General features: G+C 43.3%; 1 protein-coding gene across 1 annotated transcript in view; it reads left to right on the top strand.

Annotated features, from left to right (window-relative positions):
- The window catches only part of ABTB2 (ankyrin repeat and BTB domain containing 2), a 197,497-nt gene that overhangs the window by 130,452 nt on the left and 46,211 nt on the right, over positions 1-20,834 (top strand). Inside the window, exons 2-3 of the mRNA XM_077818524.1 lie at positions 6,621-6,767; positions 9,633-9,843. Coding sequence (XP_077674650.1) covers positions 6,621-6,767; positions 9,633-9,843 — 358 coding nt within the window. The remainder of the gene's footprint in view (positions 1-6,620; positions 6,768-9,632; positions 9,844-20,834) is intronic.

Genomic DNA, 20,834 nt, shown 5'->3' with positions numbered 1-20,834 from the left:
AGTCAATGTAAACAAACTGTCTCATGGCCCACCAGCAGATTACTCTGATGGGCCACAGGTTGCCCACCTCTGGATTAGAGTCTTCTTGATTTCCTAAGTGAAATCCTGGCCCCATTGAAATCAATGGGAGTCTTGCCATCAACTTCAGTGGGGGCAGGATTTCACCCTTCTGTCTCTAAAATGTTAGTTCTACAAGCCTACTGGATTCAGTTAACATTTGACCTTTGTAAATGTTCCATATGGAACTAATCACAAGACATATATGCAAAATTGTCTTGATGCCCATGACAGAAGACATTTTTCTTTCTTATTTTTTATATTCTTGATGGATCCTGTGTATTATTTACACTTTTTGTTTTGGTGCGTATGTGACTCATACAAAATGTATCATGATTAAGGATAGGTAAATGGCTAGATATGATCCTGAATCTAGTGAGTGCTCCCAGAGCTGTCAAAAATTCATCTTTAGGTTTAATTTCCTGAAATGGATCTTTGTCTCATGTTTGTTTTGTTTGTTGATGTTATGGTAATGTCTAGGAAGTCATGAACCCCCACTGTGCTAGGCATTGTACAAACAGAACAAAAAGATAGTCCTTGTTTTAAAGAGGTTATTTTTGTTCTGCCCAGAGGAAAGATATATAAAACAAATGCAATTTTACTGGTTTCATCTAAAAACAAGTTAAAGCGCAACATGTAACCCCCTCCTTCTCTCCATACTCCCCAACGTATGCCCCATGGGATAGCGATATCTGTGTTTGGTAGCTTAATATATCCTGAACCAAGCTCTTTAGACTTTGTCACACCTTTCTAACAGAGTTAGTGCCCTATGCAATCTCCACAAGGAATCCCAGATGGCAAAATTCCATTGCTTTTCAGACCAGTCTCACTGGCTCTTTACCACTTCTGAAAGGCCACCTCTAAACGTCATGTAACCATCTGGAAGACCTCAAAGAGCTGACAAGGTAGTCAAGAAGCTGTCTTCCAACGTGAAAGATTTAAATTACAGCAGATTTCTGTACCAACTGCTTTAAAGTGCTATGAAGTCAAGAAAACACAGTGAAAATCTTCCCATTGGAGAGTCCTTTTCCATAAACATCACATGCAAAGAACTTGGCGAGCTTAACAACGTAAAGATAAAATGTCATGGACAAGGATTTTGATCCCTCTAGCATGAAATCTCCAAACAAAATCCAGTCAAAACCTCCTAGTTCACCTTTTGATGCCAAACCATAATTGTCATGTGACTGATGCCAAGCTGCAAATTATCCCAGCTTCGCTCAAAATTCAGCCCAGGAGTCACTCGTGAAGTTCTCAAACCTTTAGAGAAACCTGACCTGAGCTTTGAGCTTGAACCAAACCCCACATCAGGTGGAAACTGCAGAGTTGCATGGCCAACTTGCCTGGGAAGTGATGGCCCACCAGCCATAACAGCATCCCCACTGCACCACTAAAAGCAACAAGATGTCGAATGGTGTGAACATTTTTTGTTGGTGGTGTTTTTTGTCTATCCCAGGACTCAATTTAGATTGCAGAAGCATTTTTCAGTTGCTCTTAAAAAGCATCAGATTACAGACGACAATTCAAAAACCTTCAGGCTAGCAGAACAGTTTTATTCTGAAGAACTGCTTCACCCAGTGACTGGAACTCCACCCAGTAACTGCCTTTTAAGAGCCCTGGAGCAGATTTCGTATATTAAGTGAGGTAGAATAAACCTTGCTTTATTCCCAGTTGCTATTTCAAAACCTATGAAAATATCAGAAACTAAGTACTGTTGTTAAACCTTGCCTTGATCACAGAACTATGAAGGTGTTTTCAGTTGGGCTGCTGTATGTAGTGCTACCTCCCAATAATCTCGGGAAAAGCTGCTGCTTAAATTGTTGTGATTTTAAGGCCTGATCCATACCACACTGAAATCAGTAGAAAGACTTCTGTTGACTTCATTGGGAGTTGGATTAACTCCTTAATCTCTTTGGCAATAAATAAATATATATAGTTTTGTGGCCAAAATACCAGGGCATGGCCAGGAATGGATGAGAGTCACACAATGTAACCCATACAACAAAAAAATATTTTATAGACAACGAAGTGTGCTGTTGATGGATCATTGCAGCATTGTAATTAAAGGTTGCTTTGGGTTGTTATTTCGTGGGGGAAATATACCCTTGAAATTCATGTCAACTGTAGTTTTACTCCCAGATTGAAAGTAAAAAGAGAATTTTCAGGTACAAATTAATCTAATTGAGTTATATTTTGCTTATTTAGTTAGCCTTGATCAAAATCAATATAACCATGAATAAAAATGTATAAAGCCAAATCTAAATTCATAAACAGGCCCTACAAATTCAATCAGAACAATTTACACTTCATATTTTGCATTTTTATAATATCTTTTATCTGGAAATCTCAAAACACTTTTACTGATATTAATTAAGATTTATAGCACTACTCTCAGATCGGTAACCATAATTAGCCCCATTTTATAGAGGAGGAAACTGAGGCACAGAGAAGCGATGAAAGTTGCCCAAGGTTGGTCAGTCAGTCAGCGGCACAGCCACTCTTAACTCCTTTTCTAACCACTTAGAATATGCTCCACTTCCACCTTTGCAAAGTCATGATACAAAAGTAAGGTAAGATGTTCACAGTCTGACGCATTCATAATAACCTATCCCAGGAGCATGTAAAAGCATGTGACATTACCAAATCAGAATCACCATCAGCACCTCCAGCTTGGAGTGAGATTTATACATTATCCACATGTCTCTGAGAAGTAAAGTGAAGCATCTGTCTGAGTTTCTGCTTTTTTGTCAGATTAACACCGTTTCAGAAAATTATTCCACTTCTGGGTGGGACTGTGTTGTTATCTCTGCTACAGAACATTTCTGATATCTGCAGTCAGAATAGCATGTTGCAGTGCAGTTGACTCTATCCATCATGAAAACCATGTTTGACTCTTGTAGGCTAAAAGATGCAAGATCAAATTTGGCTCCCAGTTACATGAGTCCAACCCTAATGGACTCAGTGTGGCTACAGATCCATCTGGGGCTCAGTTCCTCATCTGCAAAGTGGGACTAACAGTACTTCTCTACCTCCCATGAAGTGATGGGGACTACGGAAGTAGTACCAAAATTAGCACAGTAAAGTAGGCTGTAAACAAACTGTGGTGAATATTGTACTCTTGCTGCCCAGTCAGTCGCTCCTGTTAGTCTCTTGAAAAGTTGTGAGCAAAGTGCTCTTTCTCTCCACTACAGGACCCTTTCATCTCCAAGAAAGAATGCAGTGAGTGTAAAATGCAGTAATGAGTAAAAATGTAACCCTTATGAAAGAAGGGTACATGTGTGCACTGCTCTCTAATGAAGAGAATCAGAATTGCTCACATATGTATCACAGGCCCTATATGGCTAACAACTAGAGGAGATTGATGTCAATGGAATTGCAGTTGTTTACAGCAAGTATTGAAGTTGCCTTCTGGCCTTTTGCTTCCTTCACCCAGGCCGCAAAGTGTTTCAGATGCCAGCAAGCTTGTTGCTTGCTGGGGGAATGGAATGTATTACTCTGGCCTGTTAAGGAAGGGTGCTGATGTGCTACATAGGAAGCTCTCTCCAGTCCTCTTCCAGAAGAATGGCTAGCGTGCTGTGAAGCCTTGCAGAAAGGGGAGGCTACAACAGGGGAAAAAGGGATGGTTCTCAAGACTCTGTCAGGGACTCAGTACCCTTCAATTGTGAAAAACGCACACTGCTAAATTAACAGGAAACAAATTTTATAAATGCTATTGCTGTATATTAAGGGCCTGATCTCAAACCCATTTATATCAATGGAATACCGCCACAGACATCAGTGGGCTGTGGATCTGGCCTTAAGGACTTAATTCCATTCTCATCTCCCACTTAAGTAACAGGCATACCTCTCTCCCAGCCAGCAGAATCATTAGACCCTAAATATTTTGCCCTCTAATACTACAATACTTTGTGGGCAGATATGAGTGACTTTTCCCAGTGAATAAATCACTTTTATTTCCAACTATTCTCAACAACTGCCAAGCCATAACCTGAAAAGCTGAGAAAATTTGCTTGATTTGTCTGCCCAGCTTAAATCATTCTACAAAATCTTTATTTGTAATTAAAACAAACCAACCAACTTTCAGTTGAAACCGTTGGGGGAGAAAGCAAAGGGGAGGGTAATCTGCTCCGAAAGCTTTTTTGTGTGTGTGTGTGTGTGTGTGCCCTGCTTGTTTTATTAATGTAACTGCCCATTTCTGTTTCCACCTTCCTAGAGTTGTGCGCTCCATTTGAAACTTTTAACAAATCAGCCCATTTTCCTTCTCCCACTGTTGTAAATTCAATCCATATGCCTTAAAATGTCCTTTCATAGGACTAACATGGGAAAAGGAAGTGGGCTCACACTCTGTGTAGGGGGCTGCAGTGTAGTGAGAGAGCGCTTCCAGTTTGCATGTGTTGCTTCTATTAATTCTTAGAACTCGAGCTTCCTAATTATTCAGATTAGAGACCATTGGCAGGGTTTTCTGCATTAGCCAACAGTGATGTACAGTGCAGAGACACAGCAGGATAAATCATTCCCTTATCCTCAGAATGTCTAGGAAGTTCTTGATGCAATCGTTGGCTGTGCCACTGAACAGGATGTGAAGAGGAGGTGTCCTGCTGAATGGGAGAGGGAGGGAGAGATCAATTCTGTATAAAATCTCAAAAGAAAACACCAAGACAAAGTAACAAAGATCTCCCAGTGTGGTGCAGGTTAACTGGCAATTATCTGCTTGATGGGAGGCAGGGGACTGACATGACAGGAGGTGGCTGCAGATTAAGAATGAAGCACTCTCCACATCTAGGACTGGAACAGTAGGGGTATTGCATGACAGTACTGAAATGCATTAGCAGAGCTGTGTGGGGACAAAAGTGAATAGCTTAGGGTGCCACAGATCAAGTTTGAGGTATGTTGACAGAGAAGTGTATGGGGTCCCAGGTCTGGAATAGCAAGAAATTGTGTGATGGATCGAGGAGTGGAATTATGGGAGCTGCTGCACATCAGGATTCCAGTGCAATGGTTGAATTGCCTGTGTAAGCTCGCTCAGTGCCTGTGGACGTTATGACAGGCTCTAAACAGTACTTCCAGTCGCACCAAACTCTCACCCAATTTGGCTCTGTTTTGTTATAGACAAAGGAAGAACTGTGAAGTGATACGCAAAGCAGACTGAAATGGAGTACTTGTGGCACCTTAGAGACTAACAAATTTATTTGAGCATAAGGTTTTGTGAGCTACAGCTCACTTCATCGGCTGCATGCAGTAGAAAATACAGTGGGGAGATTTTATATACACAGAGAACGTGAAACAATGGGTGTTACCATACACACTGTAACGAGAGTGATCAGGTAAGGTGAGCTATTACCAGCAGGAGAGAAAAAAAACCCTTTTGTAGTGATAATCAAGGTGGGCCATTTCCAGCAGCTGACAAGAGCGTGTGAGGAACAGTGGGGGGGGGGGGGGAGCAGATTGTGGGTTCTGATCACCACTATATAAATTGCTTTTATGTTATTGACATAACTAGTCATTTTACATCAATGCTTTTGTAAAGAAAGTGAAATGGTTTTAGAAACATGCTTAACAACCAGAGAGAGAGAGAGTGTAACAGAGGGAGAGGTGTTTCTAATCGAACTTTCTATTTGGGTCATTTGTAGAAATGCAAATAAATGCTTTTATGGGCCAGTTTTTCAAAATCCGCTTCTAAGAGTAATCTTACCTGCCCAAATGTTCACAACACGTAAAAAATTTAAACTTTTGCGTTCAAAACTGCCTACTGTCAGCTGCACAAATGAGATCATTAATGACCTGGTTTTCAGAGATGCTGAGAATCTTCAGTTCCCATTCACCTCAGCTGGACTTGGCAATTATGCTCAACAACCTTAAAAATCAGGCTATTGCATCCAACAATCTGATTACAGCTATGCAAGTTCAGCCTGTGGGCACACAACTTCATTTTTGCATATACAGTTTTAGGGTATGTCTACACAGCTAAATAAAAAAAAAAAAAAGACCCACGGCAGTGAGTATCAGAGCCTGGTTCAACTGACTTGGGCTTGCGCTGCGGGGCTAAATATAGCAGAGTAGATGCTCAGGTGAGAGCCTGGGCTCTGAAACCCAGCAAGGGGGGAGGGCTTTGGAGCCCAAGCCCAAACATCTACACTGCTATTTTTGGCCCTGAAATGCAAGCCAGAGTCAGTTGACCTGAACTCTGAAACTCACTGCCGTGGGATTTTTTTACTGTATGGACATACCTTTAAAGGCTTCTTTAGACTCTCCAAAACTTTTGTTGTAATTTTACAATAAAATAATTTTACAAACTCTTTGTTCCCAGCATTTACAGGCTGCAAATAGTATTTGTGTTTGCTCCCTAGAGCCCAGCTGCTCCGCTTCTGCCAATCAACAGAATTAATTGGTTCCAAAGACCACCTGAGCACTGTGGCTGAGTGAGCAGCATGCATTGAATTCCCCAGTCACCACTACAAAGAGAAATCAGTGCTTTCAGTATTTCCATTCCATCCCTGAATGGTGGAGTATTCCCCTGGCCCTGCAATTTCACTTGTAACAGGCCTGTTCACTACTCTCCCCAGGTGTGCTGTCTCTGCCTGCCTACTTCAGCCCCTACAATGATGGCTCCATAAGCAGTGATGGACGGGCCGATGCTTATGCCCAGCTGGAGCTCCGAACTCTGGAACAGTCTCTCTTGGCGACTTGCGTTGGAAGCATCTCAGAACTAAGTGAGTTTCAGCTGTAACTGATCATTTGTTTAAACAAAATATAAGGACTGCTGCTATTGAAGTCAGTGGCAGTTTTGTCATTGGCTTCAGCATGAGCAGCATTGGTTCCATGTTATGTAAAATTTGATTGTTTCAGGGTGCTGTTCGTGGAAATCAGATTAGGATGTTTTATGCTTAATTTATGCATAAAATGTCCCTCTTCCAGCATTTTATTCTTTGTCTTAGTGACTTCAGTGCTGGTGAAAGATCTATTTACTAGCTATGTAGGTGCTTAAATGGCTTTCATCAGCCTAATGTCGGAGCACCAGATTAACAGCAGTTAGTCAAGTGGCCACAAATTCACTTTCTAGTTGTCATACACTAGTAAAGTTTGGATGGCAGACGCTCCAGGGGAAAGTTTTTTGTTTTAATTTAAAATATAAAAATGAGGAGAAGGGAAATCCTGAGAATGCTTCTGATATAATCAATTTTGTAAATCTTTTTTGTTAACAAACCCCAGATTTTGGGCCTAAACTACTTGACAGTGCCCCTTTAAAATAAACCAAAATGATTTGTGTTTTCCTGGCCTGGTTTTCCTTGCAAAATTTCTGCTGGCACAACTGTCCCAGTCCCCGTGATCTGAAGGCTAATGAATATCAGGGGTTGGCCAGGCCCAGAGCTTGTGGTTTCACCATTTATTTTGCAACTTGCCTTAATTTGAGGTTTTTCAAATTCTTTTAACACACCTCTATTTATGCTGGAACACAAGGGAGCTTTTGTAGCATGGGCCCATGATTGAATGCGGCTTCCTCTCCCTCTTTCCTAGTCCCTGCTTTGGCCAGCTTAGTCATTACGTCTAGTGAATGGATGTCCTGATATAGTCACCTACTGATTTTAAAATATGGTCTGGAGGTTGCCAAAGAAGTAGGGAGGGGGATGTTATTCTTTGCTGAAAATTTGAATTCCAGATGCATTTCTTTTCTGATCATGCGGGATTCCGGATTAGCACAGAAGCTAGAAGATGCACAGGACTCTTGTAAGAATGTTTGGGTTTTAGGGAAAGATTCAGGAGCAACAGAAATGGGAAAGGCAGAGACATTAGGAGGTTTTTTCCTCTCTGGAGTCTACTTGTAAAATGAATTTACTATGCGACGAATGAGTGCACAGCTTCACGTTGCAAAGTGAGGTTTTAACACCCCATCGATCTGACTCACTAATAACTGCATAATGCTCAGACATACAGTAGCCATGTGTTTTCCCCAGCCTGTGCAATATCAATCCCTAAAGCGTTCAGCTGGAGGCATAGTAGTAAATTTGGTCTTTTTGCTGTTAGACCTAAGTGGATTAGCATCATCCTAAGAACTGCACTGGGAGTCAAGGGGGGTGGGGTGGGGGGGTGAATTCACATTTTGAGTGGCTAAGTTCACGGTGCCATCTCAGACCCAGCTTGGTGTTGGTGGCTATTTCAATTCCATCCTTTCCCAGCATTGTAACCATAGAACACAATAGAGGAACATTTCCTGTGAGGATTCTAGAGGACGGTAGAACATAAAGCAACAGAAGATTCCCAGGGAAAAAAGAGACCCTGTGCCTATATGGTATTCTATAGTAGTGGTTCAGACTAGTGCTACGGGAATACCACTAGTGTAAATTGTAACACTTGAGGCCTTTACTGTCAGGCTACTGTAGTGTTTGTAACGTGGGGTGTAGTATGTTTAAAGCAAGTGTCAGCTGAAGAGCACTTGAGATTTATATAACCAAAGGTGTTCTCTGCAGCTGCTAACCCACAGCAGCTTCCTGTTCTGAGGGGGAAGGGTTAGTATCTTCTTAGTAGCAGCTGTGTAACATAGATTTTCCCCCTCCCAGTTGCCTGGTCAGGAGTCTTCCAATGGATTGACACAGGACGGTTGACAAGGGTTCAGAATCCCCAAGAACTGAGCAGCTCAGAAGACACTGGATGCTTTCTCCTTGAGTTGAGACCTTTATGAGGCTCAGGGAGAGACTTCCAGCAAGGTCTGTGAAAATCAGAGAGAGAGAGAAATATAAGGACTGGCTCTTTAATAAGGGAGGTGGATGTTGTTACTCCTTGGAAGCAATCTTCAGCTAGAGAACAGTGAGGAGGATAAGAGAAGCGGACCCCAACAAGAAGGGACTTCCAACTAGGACAGAGGCTTCCCACTTTCTGTCATAAGAACCTGGGCAGACAGTTGGGACTTGAGGGCTAGTTAGGTGGGATCAGATGGCTCCAATGTAGGGAACTGGTCTGGCCTCATAACATGTAGAGGACAGGGAGAACCAAAACAAGCAACCTACATGGACGCTGCCTCTGTCCCCTTGCATAAATTATGTTCCCAACCCAGTGCTGATGTAGGATCTTACAAAATGTATTTCATTAGCCAAAGGCAGGCAAGAAACCCATGGATGTGGCTTCAGAAGAAAAGAAACAGCATTAAAATAGTGAAGAAAAATAATGCAAAGTCATCACACTGATCCCAGATGACAGGCAAGTTTAGCTACTTAGATAGTAGTTTAATTCTACCATGACTTGTCTAATGGCTAGGAATTTAAAAGGAAATTAAATTTCCATTGCAATAAACCAGTGATTCTCAATCTATTTAACATTGTGGGCTGCATCCATTACTGTCTGTGTGGCCCTGAGGATGTCACATGGGCCGCAGCTCTGTGCTGATTGGGCCACAGGTTGAGAACCGCTGCAATAAACTATAAAATGGCAGCTCCAGGACCTGCCTATTGGCTTAGTGGGTAAATAATAATTACACACAAAGAAGGCTTTCTCAGTTGCCAGTGATTTTATTTAGCTGAGAAAATAAGCATATGGGTCTGGATAAACATTCAGAAATGCTTTTCCTGTCCCCTTTTGTGCAGGTGACTTGGTATCGCGAGCAATGCACCACATGCAATGTTTGAACACCCTCCGCCCCGGCATGAGCCCTATCCGGCAAACAAGGCAACAGCAGCCCATTACCTGGTCCCCTGATGCCCTCCATACCCTCTACTACTTCCTACGCTGTCCTCAGATGGAGTCCATGGAGAACCCCAACCTGGATCCGCCAAGGATGACCCTGAACAATGAACGGTAGGGAAGTCTGTTAACTGTTAGCAGTAAGGAAATCAGGCCAACAAGGCCTCCTTTTGCAGAATAGCTCAGGGCTTATGTGCAGTGCAGTTCGTTTGCAGGAGGCTATCTATCAGGCATCAGTTATTCCTGCTGTCCAGCCAGCATGGATCATTAGTCTTGCCAAGTTTACAAGGTGTTGGAATTAGAGCTGGGAAGCAAGCTACTTTCTCAGACAGTCTTTTCCGAGCAAGATGTATACTGTATATCGCCAGCAAGGCTTGTCTAAGGACATTGCCAGGAGTGCATGTGGCTGCCTAAAGCAGTAAAAACCTTACCAAAGAAAACGTTACCTTCCCAATACCACTGATTAATGATTGTCATCATTCTTGGGAATACGAAGGTTGATTGCAGTGGAGAGCCTCAGAGGGGGCTTATTTCAGTTGCTGCTACGTGTCTAGTAGGTGGGAAACTTACACAAGAAGTCAATACCCCAATAAAAACAAAAGGGCCACTCTTACTCATGCCAAGTAGTACCTGACTCTGCAAGTAGTCTTATTATTAGATCTGGTTGGAAATTTTCCAGTGGAATATTTTTTAATCAGAAAAGGTTGATTTGTCTAAATTGAAACGTTCTGGGGGCATGTATTGATTTTTTGACTAAATTCTGACAGAAACCCTGCAGGTTTCTGATACGCTCTGCCTGCCAGCTAGGTTTCAAAACCTGCCTGGGTTCCTGCTGACTCACCCACCCAGCTCCTCAGCAGCCCACCTGGCAGGCTGATGGGGAGCCTGGGAGTCCAGCTCCTAGACTTGCAGCTCTTTGCTAGCCTGGACCTCTGGGGCTTCTCGTCTTTCTGGTTCCCAGGGTCCCTGGTTTTGGGGCAGCCCACCAGATGGACTGCCCCTGAGCTAGGGCTTCCAGTATCCCAGCTCTTCAGCAAAACAAAACTTTGGTATTCACATTCCACAAGCAATGCTGAAATTTCATTTTTGTTCTGTTTTGGAATTATTATTTTTTTAAATTTCTGAATGTCCCATGGAATTGGAATTCCAGTTTCTGGCCAGCTGTACCCAGGACATGTTAGTGTGCCTTCTGCTATGTGGTTCATTGTCAGCCTGGCAGAAAGTCAAGCACACAGCATATCCCTTTTGCTCCTTTTGAGAGCAGTCTCTGGTTGAGAAGCATCCTAGGCTTGCACTGTGTTAGATTCCAACTCCCATGCCAGGTGGCCACATTCTCAAAATGAAAACGCACAGGAGCAGGGGAAGGGATGATACCTGTCACAGATTTACTAATACTGTGGCCCCTTATTCCAACACCAACGTCCTCTACTGACCCCAGTGTCCCCCTTGTGCTGAGTGGCAGCAGATGTCCAGGGCCTTATAGGTCAGTTCTCCAGTGAAAGAGAAATTTGGTGATATGAAATCCAGATATACTCTAAGTGTAAATTTGCTTTATTTGCACACATTCACCAGTGCTGGGATGAGATGGTTGAACAACATGCAGGGCAATCCCTTCTTTCAGGCATCACAGCCCAACCAGTGCCTGGTTCCCAAGGAGCAATTCTGCCTCAAGAATGGATTCTTATCAGAGCCCAAGGCAGACTGCAAATTCTCCAGCTGTTCACACGGCTCCCTCTCTCCCCAAGCTGCCTCTATATCCAATCTTGCATAATCCAGCTAACAACAATCCAGCACAGCTTCCCAAGACTTACATGTCAGCCTGTCCAAAACTTTCTTGCCGGCTAAGAACTTGGAAGACTGTGTGTAACAGCACCACCAAGTGACACCTGCCGTAACAATATGATAAAAACAGATTATTCCACTGTCACTCAATCTCCCATTAATTTAAAAAGAGATGTTTTTAACTTACAATTTTTTTCTCACTTAAAAATAATAAAATAACAAACTTAACATCTAATGTCATTTTTAAAAGTTAGCTGAAAGTCACTTTAATAACACTAACGGAGAAAATAGTTTATAAATCACAACAAATTGACCTTTCCACACACCCCCGGACAGGGTACTTCATGACTTTCTCTTCTCCCGTTTCCCAGTGTGGACATGGACCAGCCCATTTCATGCATTCACCCCTTCTCATCACCTTCAGGGCTGGTGCCGCTGCCAAGCCCCACTTTTGCAAGCCTGACTGTTGCTGCTGTTGCCATCGCTGCCAGACAGGGCTCACTCCTTCAGGCCTGATGGTGGTGCAAGTGCCACTGGCCAAGCCCCGATGGTGGTGGGTGGTAAGTCTGCTGTAGCTGCTGTCCTCAGGCACAGGGGATAACAGCTTCTGAGCAGAGCCCCCAGCAGGACCCGTGGGCGAGGAGAGGTGCTGAGCATAAAAATGGGTGTCCCATTTCCTGGTTCCAGGTTTCCAGGACAGAATGCAGAAGTCTGGGAGGGAAAAAAGGACGTCTGGTCACTTTATCCAAACAGCAACTGCTATAATTTCAGCCTGAGTGTCTTTATTGTAGATTTTAAAAAATGGCAAATAAAGAGAGCACAATTATAAAGTGTCCCTGATAGAGAAAACAGAGTGCACATCTCAGTCTGAAAGATGTTCCTTCCTGAATCCCTTCACAACCCTACCCCTTAGCAGACTGTCAGGGAGGTTCCTTTGCTCATCCGGGCAGACTGTTACTATGTTCTTGTGCGGCACCAACCCCAATGGGGTCTCAATCTTATTGGAGTGCTACTGTATTCCAGAATAATAATTCTCCCTGTACTGATGCCCGATCTTCCTCCAGAAGAAACTACAACCTTAAAAAGATCTGTCTGGTGGGAATAGAAGCAACTGGAGAGAACCAGTGTGAGCTTGTGATAGAAATAAGAGGAAATAGGGAATGCAGCAGGTTTCCTTTTAAGTTGTTGTATCTAGATAGATAAAGAATAAAGTTACATGGTTAAAATAGGGAAGGGGATGCAAACGTAATAACTGCAAAGTTGGCCTACCAATCTGAAAAGGCCACACACAGTATGTCTACATTACAGTAGACATACCCAGTGAGAGTAGTTGATCAGAGTTTTATATGGGTTAAAACATGAATGCCGTCCCAGTTTTCCACTTTTCCTCCACACCTGCATCCCTTCTATGATCTCCAGAGCTGGGTTAGAGAATGCAATATCACAATTTCAATGCAAGCTGTATGTCTATTTCATGTTTAAATCAATACTAGATGCTGCATCAGCAGCAGGTTTTTGGAATATTTCCCACCACTTACTTCGGATCGAGACTTAGGTGTACAGGAAATTAAAAGTGATATTTTTTTAAAAAAAATCAAGTTTGGCATTAGAAAAAAACCATGAGCCTGAATATACCAGACTGAGCAAATCGCTTCAAACTTTGATGGAACCTGTGTAAGTCAAACTGCTGGATATACCAACAGCAACTAACTTCCAACCCCACTTGGAATCTGTTCCGAGATATGTTTGTATGTGTCCATACCCCATTGACCCCAATCCCTGTTATTTAACATGGCTAGTGGGGTAAATATTGCTGGGGACGCTTTGTACATGAGTCTGTTTATTCATTCCCAACTAAAGGGAAAAGACAGTCCAGGTTGCATGAGTGTGTGCCAGGGCACAGTCTGATAGATGAAGGCATTGATTCACCTACTCTGACTTGGCAAAGCTGTGTAACCAGCCCTTTTATTCTTTACTGAGCTGTGCTAAATCAGCTGCAAACTCTGCATTGCTCTATTGTGCATTTATGGTCTCTCTAGAATATACTTTTAATGTGTACTGCAAATCTGGGCTATTTTCTAATGAAAAATCTCAGTCATGAACCAGGACAATAATGCTGAAATGCTTTGCAATTGTTTGTGCTGTGGTTCCTGGGTTGCCATGCAAAATCTATCAATGTTTTTAAAAGCCCTAAATTTAGTAAGGAGGGAGATGATTATTAGAGTTACAGGTCTAGTCTTGTAAACTCAGGACTGATTTTGAGAAGCTCTGAGCACCTGCAACTCCTATTTACTTCAGTGGGAATTGCTGTTGCAAATTCAAAGCTCATAACCTATTAGCCATTTGCTTTATCAGATGAGCTCTTTGTCAATCAGTTTTATGCCACCCATTACACTTATGAAGGGGCATACTGTGAAAATCACTGCAAAATCAGGGTTGGAAAGGACTTTTTAGTGCTTCCCTCTGACACTGGGGGAATATAGAATTCACTATCCTAAAACCATCCCTGATGGCTGCTGTCATGTCTAGGCTGTCAAAATGGTGCTGAAAACGTGTTGTCAAACTACAGAGTTGCTGATACATGCAGACTCAGCACCCTACAACCAACTCATTCTGAGTGCAATTCATGTGTATGTGAGGGAGTGTGAGAATGCACATATAAAGGGGAAGTGTAAACTGTGTGTGAGAATCCCCATGCAAGTGGCCTGCACACTTAGGCCCCCTCTGCTCATAAGAACATGCAAACTGCACCTCCTTGTCCATGGTAACTCCCTTAGCAGCCAAATTGATAGACCAAAAGTGGTGGCAGTAAATGAAGGGGTAGAGATAGTGAGAGCCATGTGGGAGTGAGAGAAGCTTGGGAGCCTCTCTGCAGGCTGGCAAGTGGCAGAAGCCTCCTATTTAGGACTCTAGTGTATATTTTCACATTGAAACCTGGGGAAGCTTGTTGGCTGGTGATGCGGCTCTGTGGTGTTCTGATTCCTGTCCAGAGGCAGAAAGCTGCAGTGAAGAGAGAAAACAGGCATCAGTAAGTAAAAAGCCTTGGAACATTGTCCCTGTTGAAAACAGCATGTTTGTTACATGATGTACTTTGAACCCCATCTTGGCCTCATCCTCTGCACATGCAGAGTACTGTCTGCTGCATTGTGCCAAATGAGACACCCAGGGAGGTGTTTTGCAATTTGCAAAGTGCCACACCTGTGAAATATCATGTCAAACCCTCTAGACAAGGATCTGAGATGTGAGTAAATCTTTGCATAGCAACAAATCCCAGATTGCCTGAGGGCGTCAGAGCTCATGAGTGTCATATCAGAACACATCTGCCTTAGTCACTGGCAAAAATCAGTATGCACCAGGCACTCATATCTCTTGGGTTTCACAAAGATTACACAGCAGCCAACATATTTTCGTTGTGTGAAGAACAAACAGGTGTGGCTCGCTCCCGAAGCTCCTGCCCTGTTTTTTCCCCTTGCTGATGTCAGTATGGCTCAGAGCAGTGGTTCCTAAACTGTTACTAAGGCGACTAACTGCATTTTGTCTTTTTTGTGGGGAGACCCACCATTACCCCTGCTCCCCTTGTCAGCCCTCTGGCCTCTGCTTTCCCTCTCCTCCCAAGCTTGGCTCTCCCAGCCCTGTCCCCTCCTACAGCCCCAGCCAACCCTTCTCTCTCCACAACCGGGCCACCATGACTGCTGACTGTCCGTCCACTTGCTGGCTCCGGCCACTTCCTGCCTGGGTTCTGCTCCCTGTGCCGCTGCCTGCTGGGGAAGTGAGAGCAAGGGGCAGCAGCATGGAGGAAGTGACTGGCGCCGGGGAGCAGACAGCTAGCAGCCTGTCCCCACTGTGTGCGCCCCAGAGGTGCTTCCTCCATGCTGCTGCTGCCTGGATCACGCTCCCCAGGCCTCTGCTTGCTGCCCAAGGGAAGTAAGAACACAGGGCAGCGAGCATCTCTGGGGCACTGCACTACAACCCACTTAGACCTTTCCCAGGACCCACTGTTTGAGAAATGCTGGCTCAGAGGGTAGCATTCTACATTCCGGGATCATGTCCAATGCTAGTGGGACTATGGGGCACGGCATTTTGAGAAGGACTATCCCATGTTAAACCAAGGGCCCTTTGCCCACATCTGCTAGCTTTCCAGGTGGAATTTAAAGATATTGTGGTGTTTTTCAAAGGAGTAGAAGATAACTCTGGTATCTGGCCAAGATAATAATACTTATCTCTTAGATGATAGACCTTCTGGAATACTTATCTCTTCATCCATAGATCTCAAAGTGCTTTACAAATAAAGGTGTCATTATTCCCATGTTACAAATGGAGAAACGGATTCACAGAGAGGTGAAGTGACTTGGCCAAGTTTGCAGAGCAGGGCCGTACCAGAGCCAGGAATAGAAACCATGGGCCCCATGTAACTCCTAGGCCAGTCTGCTCGCCACTGGACCATGCTGCCTCCAAAAGAGGATGGGGTGTCCAAGGTTGTGGACGTGTTGTCACATGCCTGTCAGAAACTGGGAATGGACAATGGGGAATGGATCACTCACTGATTGCCTGTTCTGTTCTTCCCCTCTGAAGCACCTGGCTTTGGCCACTGTCAGAAGACAGGATATTGGGCTAGATGAACCATTGGTCTGACCCAGTGTGGTTGTTCTTATGTTCTTCCTATGCTTCAACTTCCCTATTTGTAAAAAGGGGATATGATACCTTCTCCATCTTCGTAAAATGCTTTGAGATCCTCAGGTGGAATGTAAGCCCATAAGCCCAAGATACCAATTTTCTGCAATGGTTGTTTCTTGATAGCATTGCTTTGTAAAGCACTTTGGAATACTTTATTTTTAAGTCTAATCGTGTCTATCATCACTGTCAGTGGAGCCAGTATTGTCAGAGCTTTATGAACTGTCCAGGTTGCACATGTGTCATGCTTCACACCCTGTCTGCAGTGTGTCATTTTATTCTGAATGGCAGAGAGTATATAACACTCTGTTGGCAGAGGCTCACAGTCTCTTCATGCATTGGAATCTCCCAATAAAAACTTTATTCCAGAGCTGATGGAGAAGGCCCCATTCAGCCAGCAGTAAAAATTCAGGACTTGCCAGCTTGATAGAAACTGACTGTTTCTAGGCTGAAAAAGCTGTGAGCACTGCAAAAAGCCATCCATGAGTACACAGGGGCCCAGCTCATGGGAACAAGAGAAACTGTGGTTCTGACTGCTGGCCACTGGAGGCCTTCAGAATACTTATGTCAGATTTTGCTGTTCACTCAGAGGGGGCTGTTTTTGTGACGTGACTGCCAACCAGGCCGCTATCAGTCAAATCCTCCCACCCCCAGTTGCACTGAAATGCCTCAGAATGGCTGATGCTCTTTTTGCTTTCAGCTGGGCAGCTGCTCTATGTACCAGGTTCAAAAGTGACCTAAGAATTTCCTACTTCAGAGAGGAGCCCCTCCCATCTGTTACCTCACTGGCTCCAACGGCCATGAATAACATTCAAACCTCAGTTGCCAAAAGGGCCAAGCTGGAGCAATGTATAGACGTTATTGCCATCATCTGTTGCCTCTCAGTGCACACTCTGGTTTGCCAGGCAGCAGAAGAAAGGATGACCAATTGAGACTAGCTGTTTTCCTTCTGTGTCTTCTGCTGTATGGAGTATGTGCAGCAATGTCTGCTCTGCAATGTGGTTCAGTGGAGAAGGATGAGAAATTCAGCAATGCTGATGCTCCCAGAACCCAGAGGAAAGGCACCAGCACTTTATGGTGCTAGCTTCTCTCAGGATTAAATGTCACTTAAATATTGAGAGGTTTCAGAGTAGCAGCCGTGTTAGTCTGTATTCGCAAAAAGAAAAGGAGGACTAGTGGCACCTTAGAGACTAACCAATTTATTTGAGCATAGGCTGATATATGCATTTCCACTGCATGCATCCGATGAAGTGAGCTGTAGCTCACGAAAGCTTATGCTCAAATAAATTGGTTAGTCTCTAAGGTGCCACAAGTACTCCTTAAATATTGAGACGAATGGCTTAGCTAGTTACAAAATAAAGAATTAGACATTTATTTGACAAAGTGTTGGAGCCCAGGGTTTCACTAGCTAGGAGAGAAACCAGAGATGGGCCCAAGTCATTAAGTCCAGATCCACAATCAAACCGCAGTCCAGACAGGCCTAAAGTTGATGTTTGCTCAGATTTGGCGGTCAGCCCATTGTATGCACAGTAGTTTGTGTATGTCTATCTTTAATCTAGGTAGCACAGGTAACAATAGCAGTGAAGATGCAGTGGCATGGACTTCAGAGGGGGGCCTGCAACCCTGGTAGGCACCCAGTGTCCCCAGTGGGCTTGTACTGGGGTGACTATCCAGTGCTGAAACCCATGCCACCACATCTTCATTACTATTGTTAACCTGTGCTAGCAAAAGGGAGAGGTCTTCCCCCACGGGATAGTATTGCATGTTGAAGTGCTTAATGAGGAATTTGTCCCTTCCTGCGAAGCATCCAGCATTGCACAGAAGAAGATAGTGTTCCAGCATGGCTACTCCTGTAGTGTTAGGACACCCACCTGGAAAATCTTCTCATTTTGCTTTTTGAAACAAAAAAATTAAAAATACTTTTTTCCTTATACACCCCTTTCATCTCATCGGTGAAGTGCTTAGGGACAAAGTCAATTAAGCCTCTCAATCCTGGTTGGCAGATGTTCTCTTCCTCTGTGTACAGAAGACATCTAGCCAATAGGAATGTGACTGCATTCTAAATATCTATGTTTTAGGCTTGATGCAGGTGATACCCTTAAAACACTGCAGCGGTGCAGCTGCGCTGCTGTAACACTTCAGTGAAGACCGTACTATGCCAACATGAGAGCTTCTCCCATTGCTGTAGTTAAATCACCTCTGTGAAAGGCAGCAGCTGTCAACAGGAGAAGTCCTCCCATTGGCATAGCTGTCTACACCAGCGCTTAGGTTGATATAACTGTGTGGGGGTGCAGGGATTTTTCACTCCCCTGAGTGACATATTTATACTGATGTACGTTTATAGACCTGGCCTCAGTAGCAATACTTTTACAGAAGTACTCTGGTCTCATGAAGTGTCATGTAGTGCAATAGCGGAACCACAAGCTGTCTCTTGGATCTCCTTGGAAGAATCCTCCCTAATGCAGGTTCAAGAGGGGGTTGGACTAGATGACCTCCTGAGGTCTCTTCCAACCCTAATCTTCTATGATTCTATGAAGATATTTGTGTTCAAATTTTTTTTACAGCCCTGTCTTGTTGCTCACTGCGCCCCATCTGGAACATAGCTTGATACATTCAGCTCAATAAGCCCATGTTTCTGAGATTGCTGGCAATAAAATTACATTCTGAGTTCTCTTGTCTGATGGGGCTGTTCTCTCTAGGCCTGCCACATCAAGCACTTGAGAAACTGGCTATTGTTTCACTTTGAAACTGGCTTTATGGGTGTGTCATCCCATAGTTCACTCTGAAGTTCAGTCTTTCTCTTTCTGATTGGGAAACTGCATCTTGTTTTATGCCTTATTTTGATTTATGTACAAATCTAGTTTCAGCTCAAGGGTAGCTGTAGCCATGTATTTTTCAGGCATGTGGAACTACTTGGATCTGCCCAATAAATGTACAGTATTGTAAAAAAGCCCTTCTATACTTCAACTTCTGACAACCAGTGACTGTTGAGAAATGCATAGGAGTTTCAGAGAGTTGATTTCATTCAAGTTCTAGAAGCAGATAGATTTAGATTTTTTTTAATTTATGGGAGATTTTTTTTTATAAGCTTAGCTCTTATTTGCATGATGAATTTAGAGGCATGGTTATCATGACTGTGCATGGTAAATCAGTGAATTGTCTCTGGAAATTATTACATATTATTATATACGTGAGGCATAACATAAGTAGATAGAGAATTGCTTGGGCCCTGATTGAGCCCCTTGCCTTGAGTAGTATTGTACTATGGACCAGACTGATATTCTTAATCATGTTGAATAGTACCTTAATCCATCAGTAATCTCACAGAAGTCAATGTATGTAAGGGTATTGCAGTCTGGCCCTATCCAAATAGTTCCACTGATAACTCCAGAATGACTTGTACTATTCAAGGTAAGAATGGGTGACAAAAACCGAGCCCTCGATTTGATTATGCAGCTTGGGCACTCAATTATAGGAATCTGAGACAGAGAGGTAAGTGATTTGCCACAGGTGACATACAAGTCTGCATCAAAGCTAGAAATAAGAACTTGTATCTCCTACCTCCCTGTAACCACTAAGATATGCTTCCTAATGTCGATAAGGAGCATTTTAAGAAAGAATTTTAGAGTTGCAGAGCTACCACTGGATCACTTCCTGCTGTAATTTGCAGCCAAGCAACACCATTAATTTCAGTGGTGTGACTCCAAATTTACACTGGCGGGGATTGAGAGTAGAATGTGGCTTACTCTCTTTCTCCTTTCAGCAAATATGATAGACTAGAATATATTCCATCAACACAGTGTGGTTTCTCCCCAGAGTAATCCACAAACAGGAGATTTGAATCAACTCAGACATGAAACTCGTTTGAGTGGGATTTGTCTTGCAGAGCAGATATTCTTTTGAAAACCATCAACCTGGCATTTACAATAAGCATTTGATGAAAACAGTATATTTTGGTTTAATAATCCACTATCAGATCACAGAGGCACACAGTCATGAATAAGGAACTGTGAAGCACAAATTGCTAGGGCCTCCTTTAAAAGAGATTCCTGTGAAAATCTAGGATTACCCCAGGGGGAGTTTATTTTCTAATCTCTGCAGGGCCAAAGAGTGAGGTGGTGGTGGCTATTGTCATAAAATATACCAAGTCACGTTTACTCTTCAGAACAGCTTAGCTGTTAGCTTCCTTCTTTGTTATGAAGATGTTCTTAACAATAAAAGAGGAAGCCAAAACAACCTGCTAGTCACTACTGCTGAGGGGCACTTGGCCGGAGACTGTCCTTTATTTAGTACTGATATTGTTTAAGCACTGACCAACTCTTTCCTCAGGAAACAGGCAAGTTCTGCAACTTGAGGTCTGTAATTTACTCCAGTAGGAAATATTAACCTCTATTAGGAATAGCAACTATTGGGGTTGCCCAGAGAAGAAACTGTCAGCTTGGCTCCATCATCATTCTTTTCCTTTAATGTGCATTCAACCAAGGAGTTCTATGCCCCTCACCCACATTAGTTAATAGAGCTTTTCAAAACTCTTATTATATTATCTTTCATGACACACGCCTATAGAATAATTGAAGCAGATGGAGGTTAAATGACATGCCAGCAAATCAGTAGTATAGGAAGAGAACTTTTGAGTCAAGACTAACTCCAGT

This window comes from Eretmochelys imbricata, chromosome 6, assembly GCF_965152235.1.
Source record: "Eretmochelys imbricata isolate rEreImb1 chromosome 6, rEreImb1.hap1, whole genome shotgun sequence".
NCBI classification, from domain to species: Eukaryota; Metazoa; Chordata; order Testudines; family Cheloniidae; genus Eretmochelys; species Eretmochelys imbricata.
This window is presented reverse-complemented; position numbering and strand designations above follow the sequence as displayed.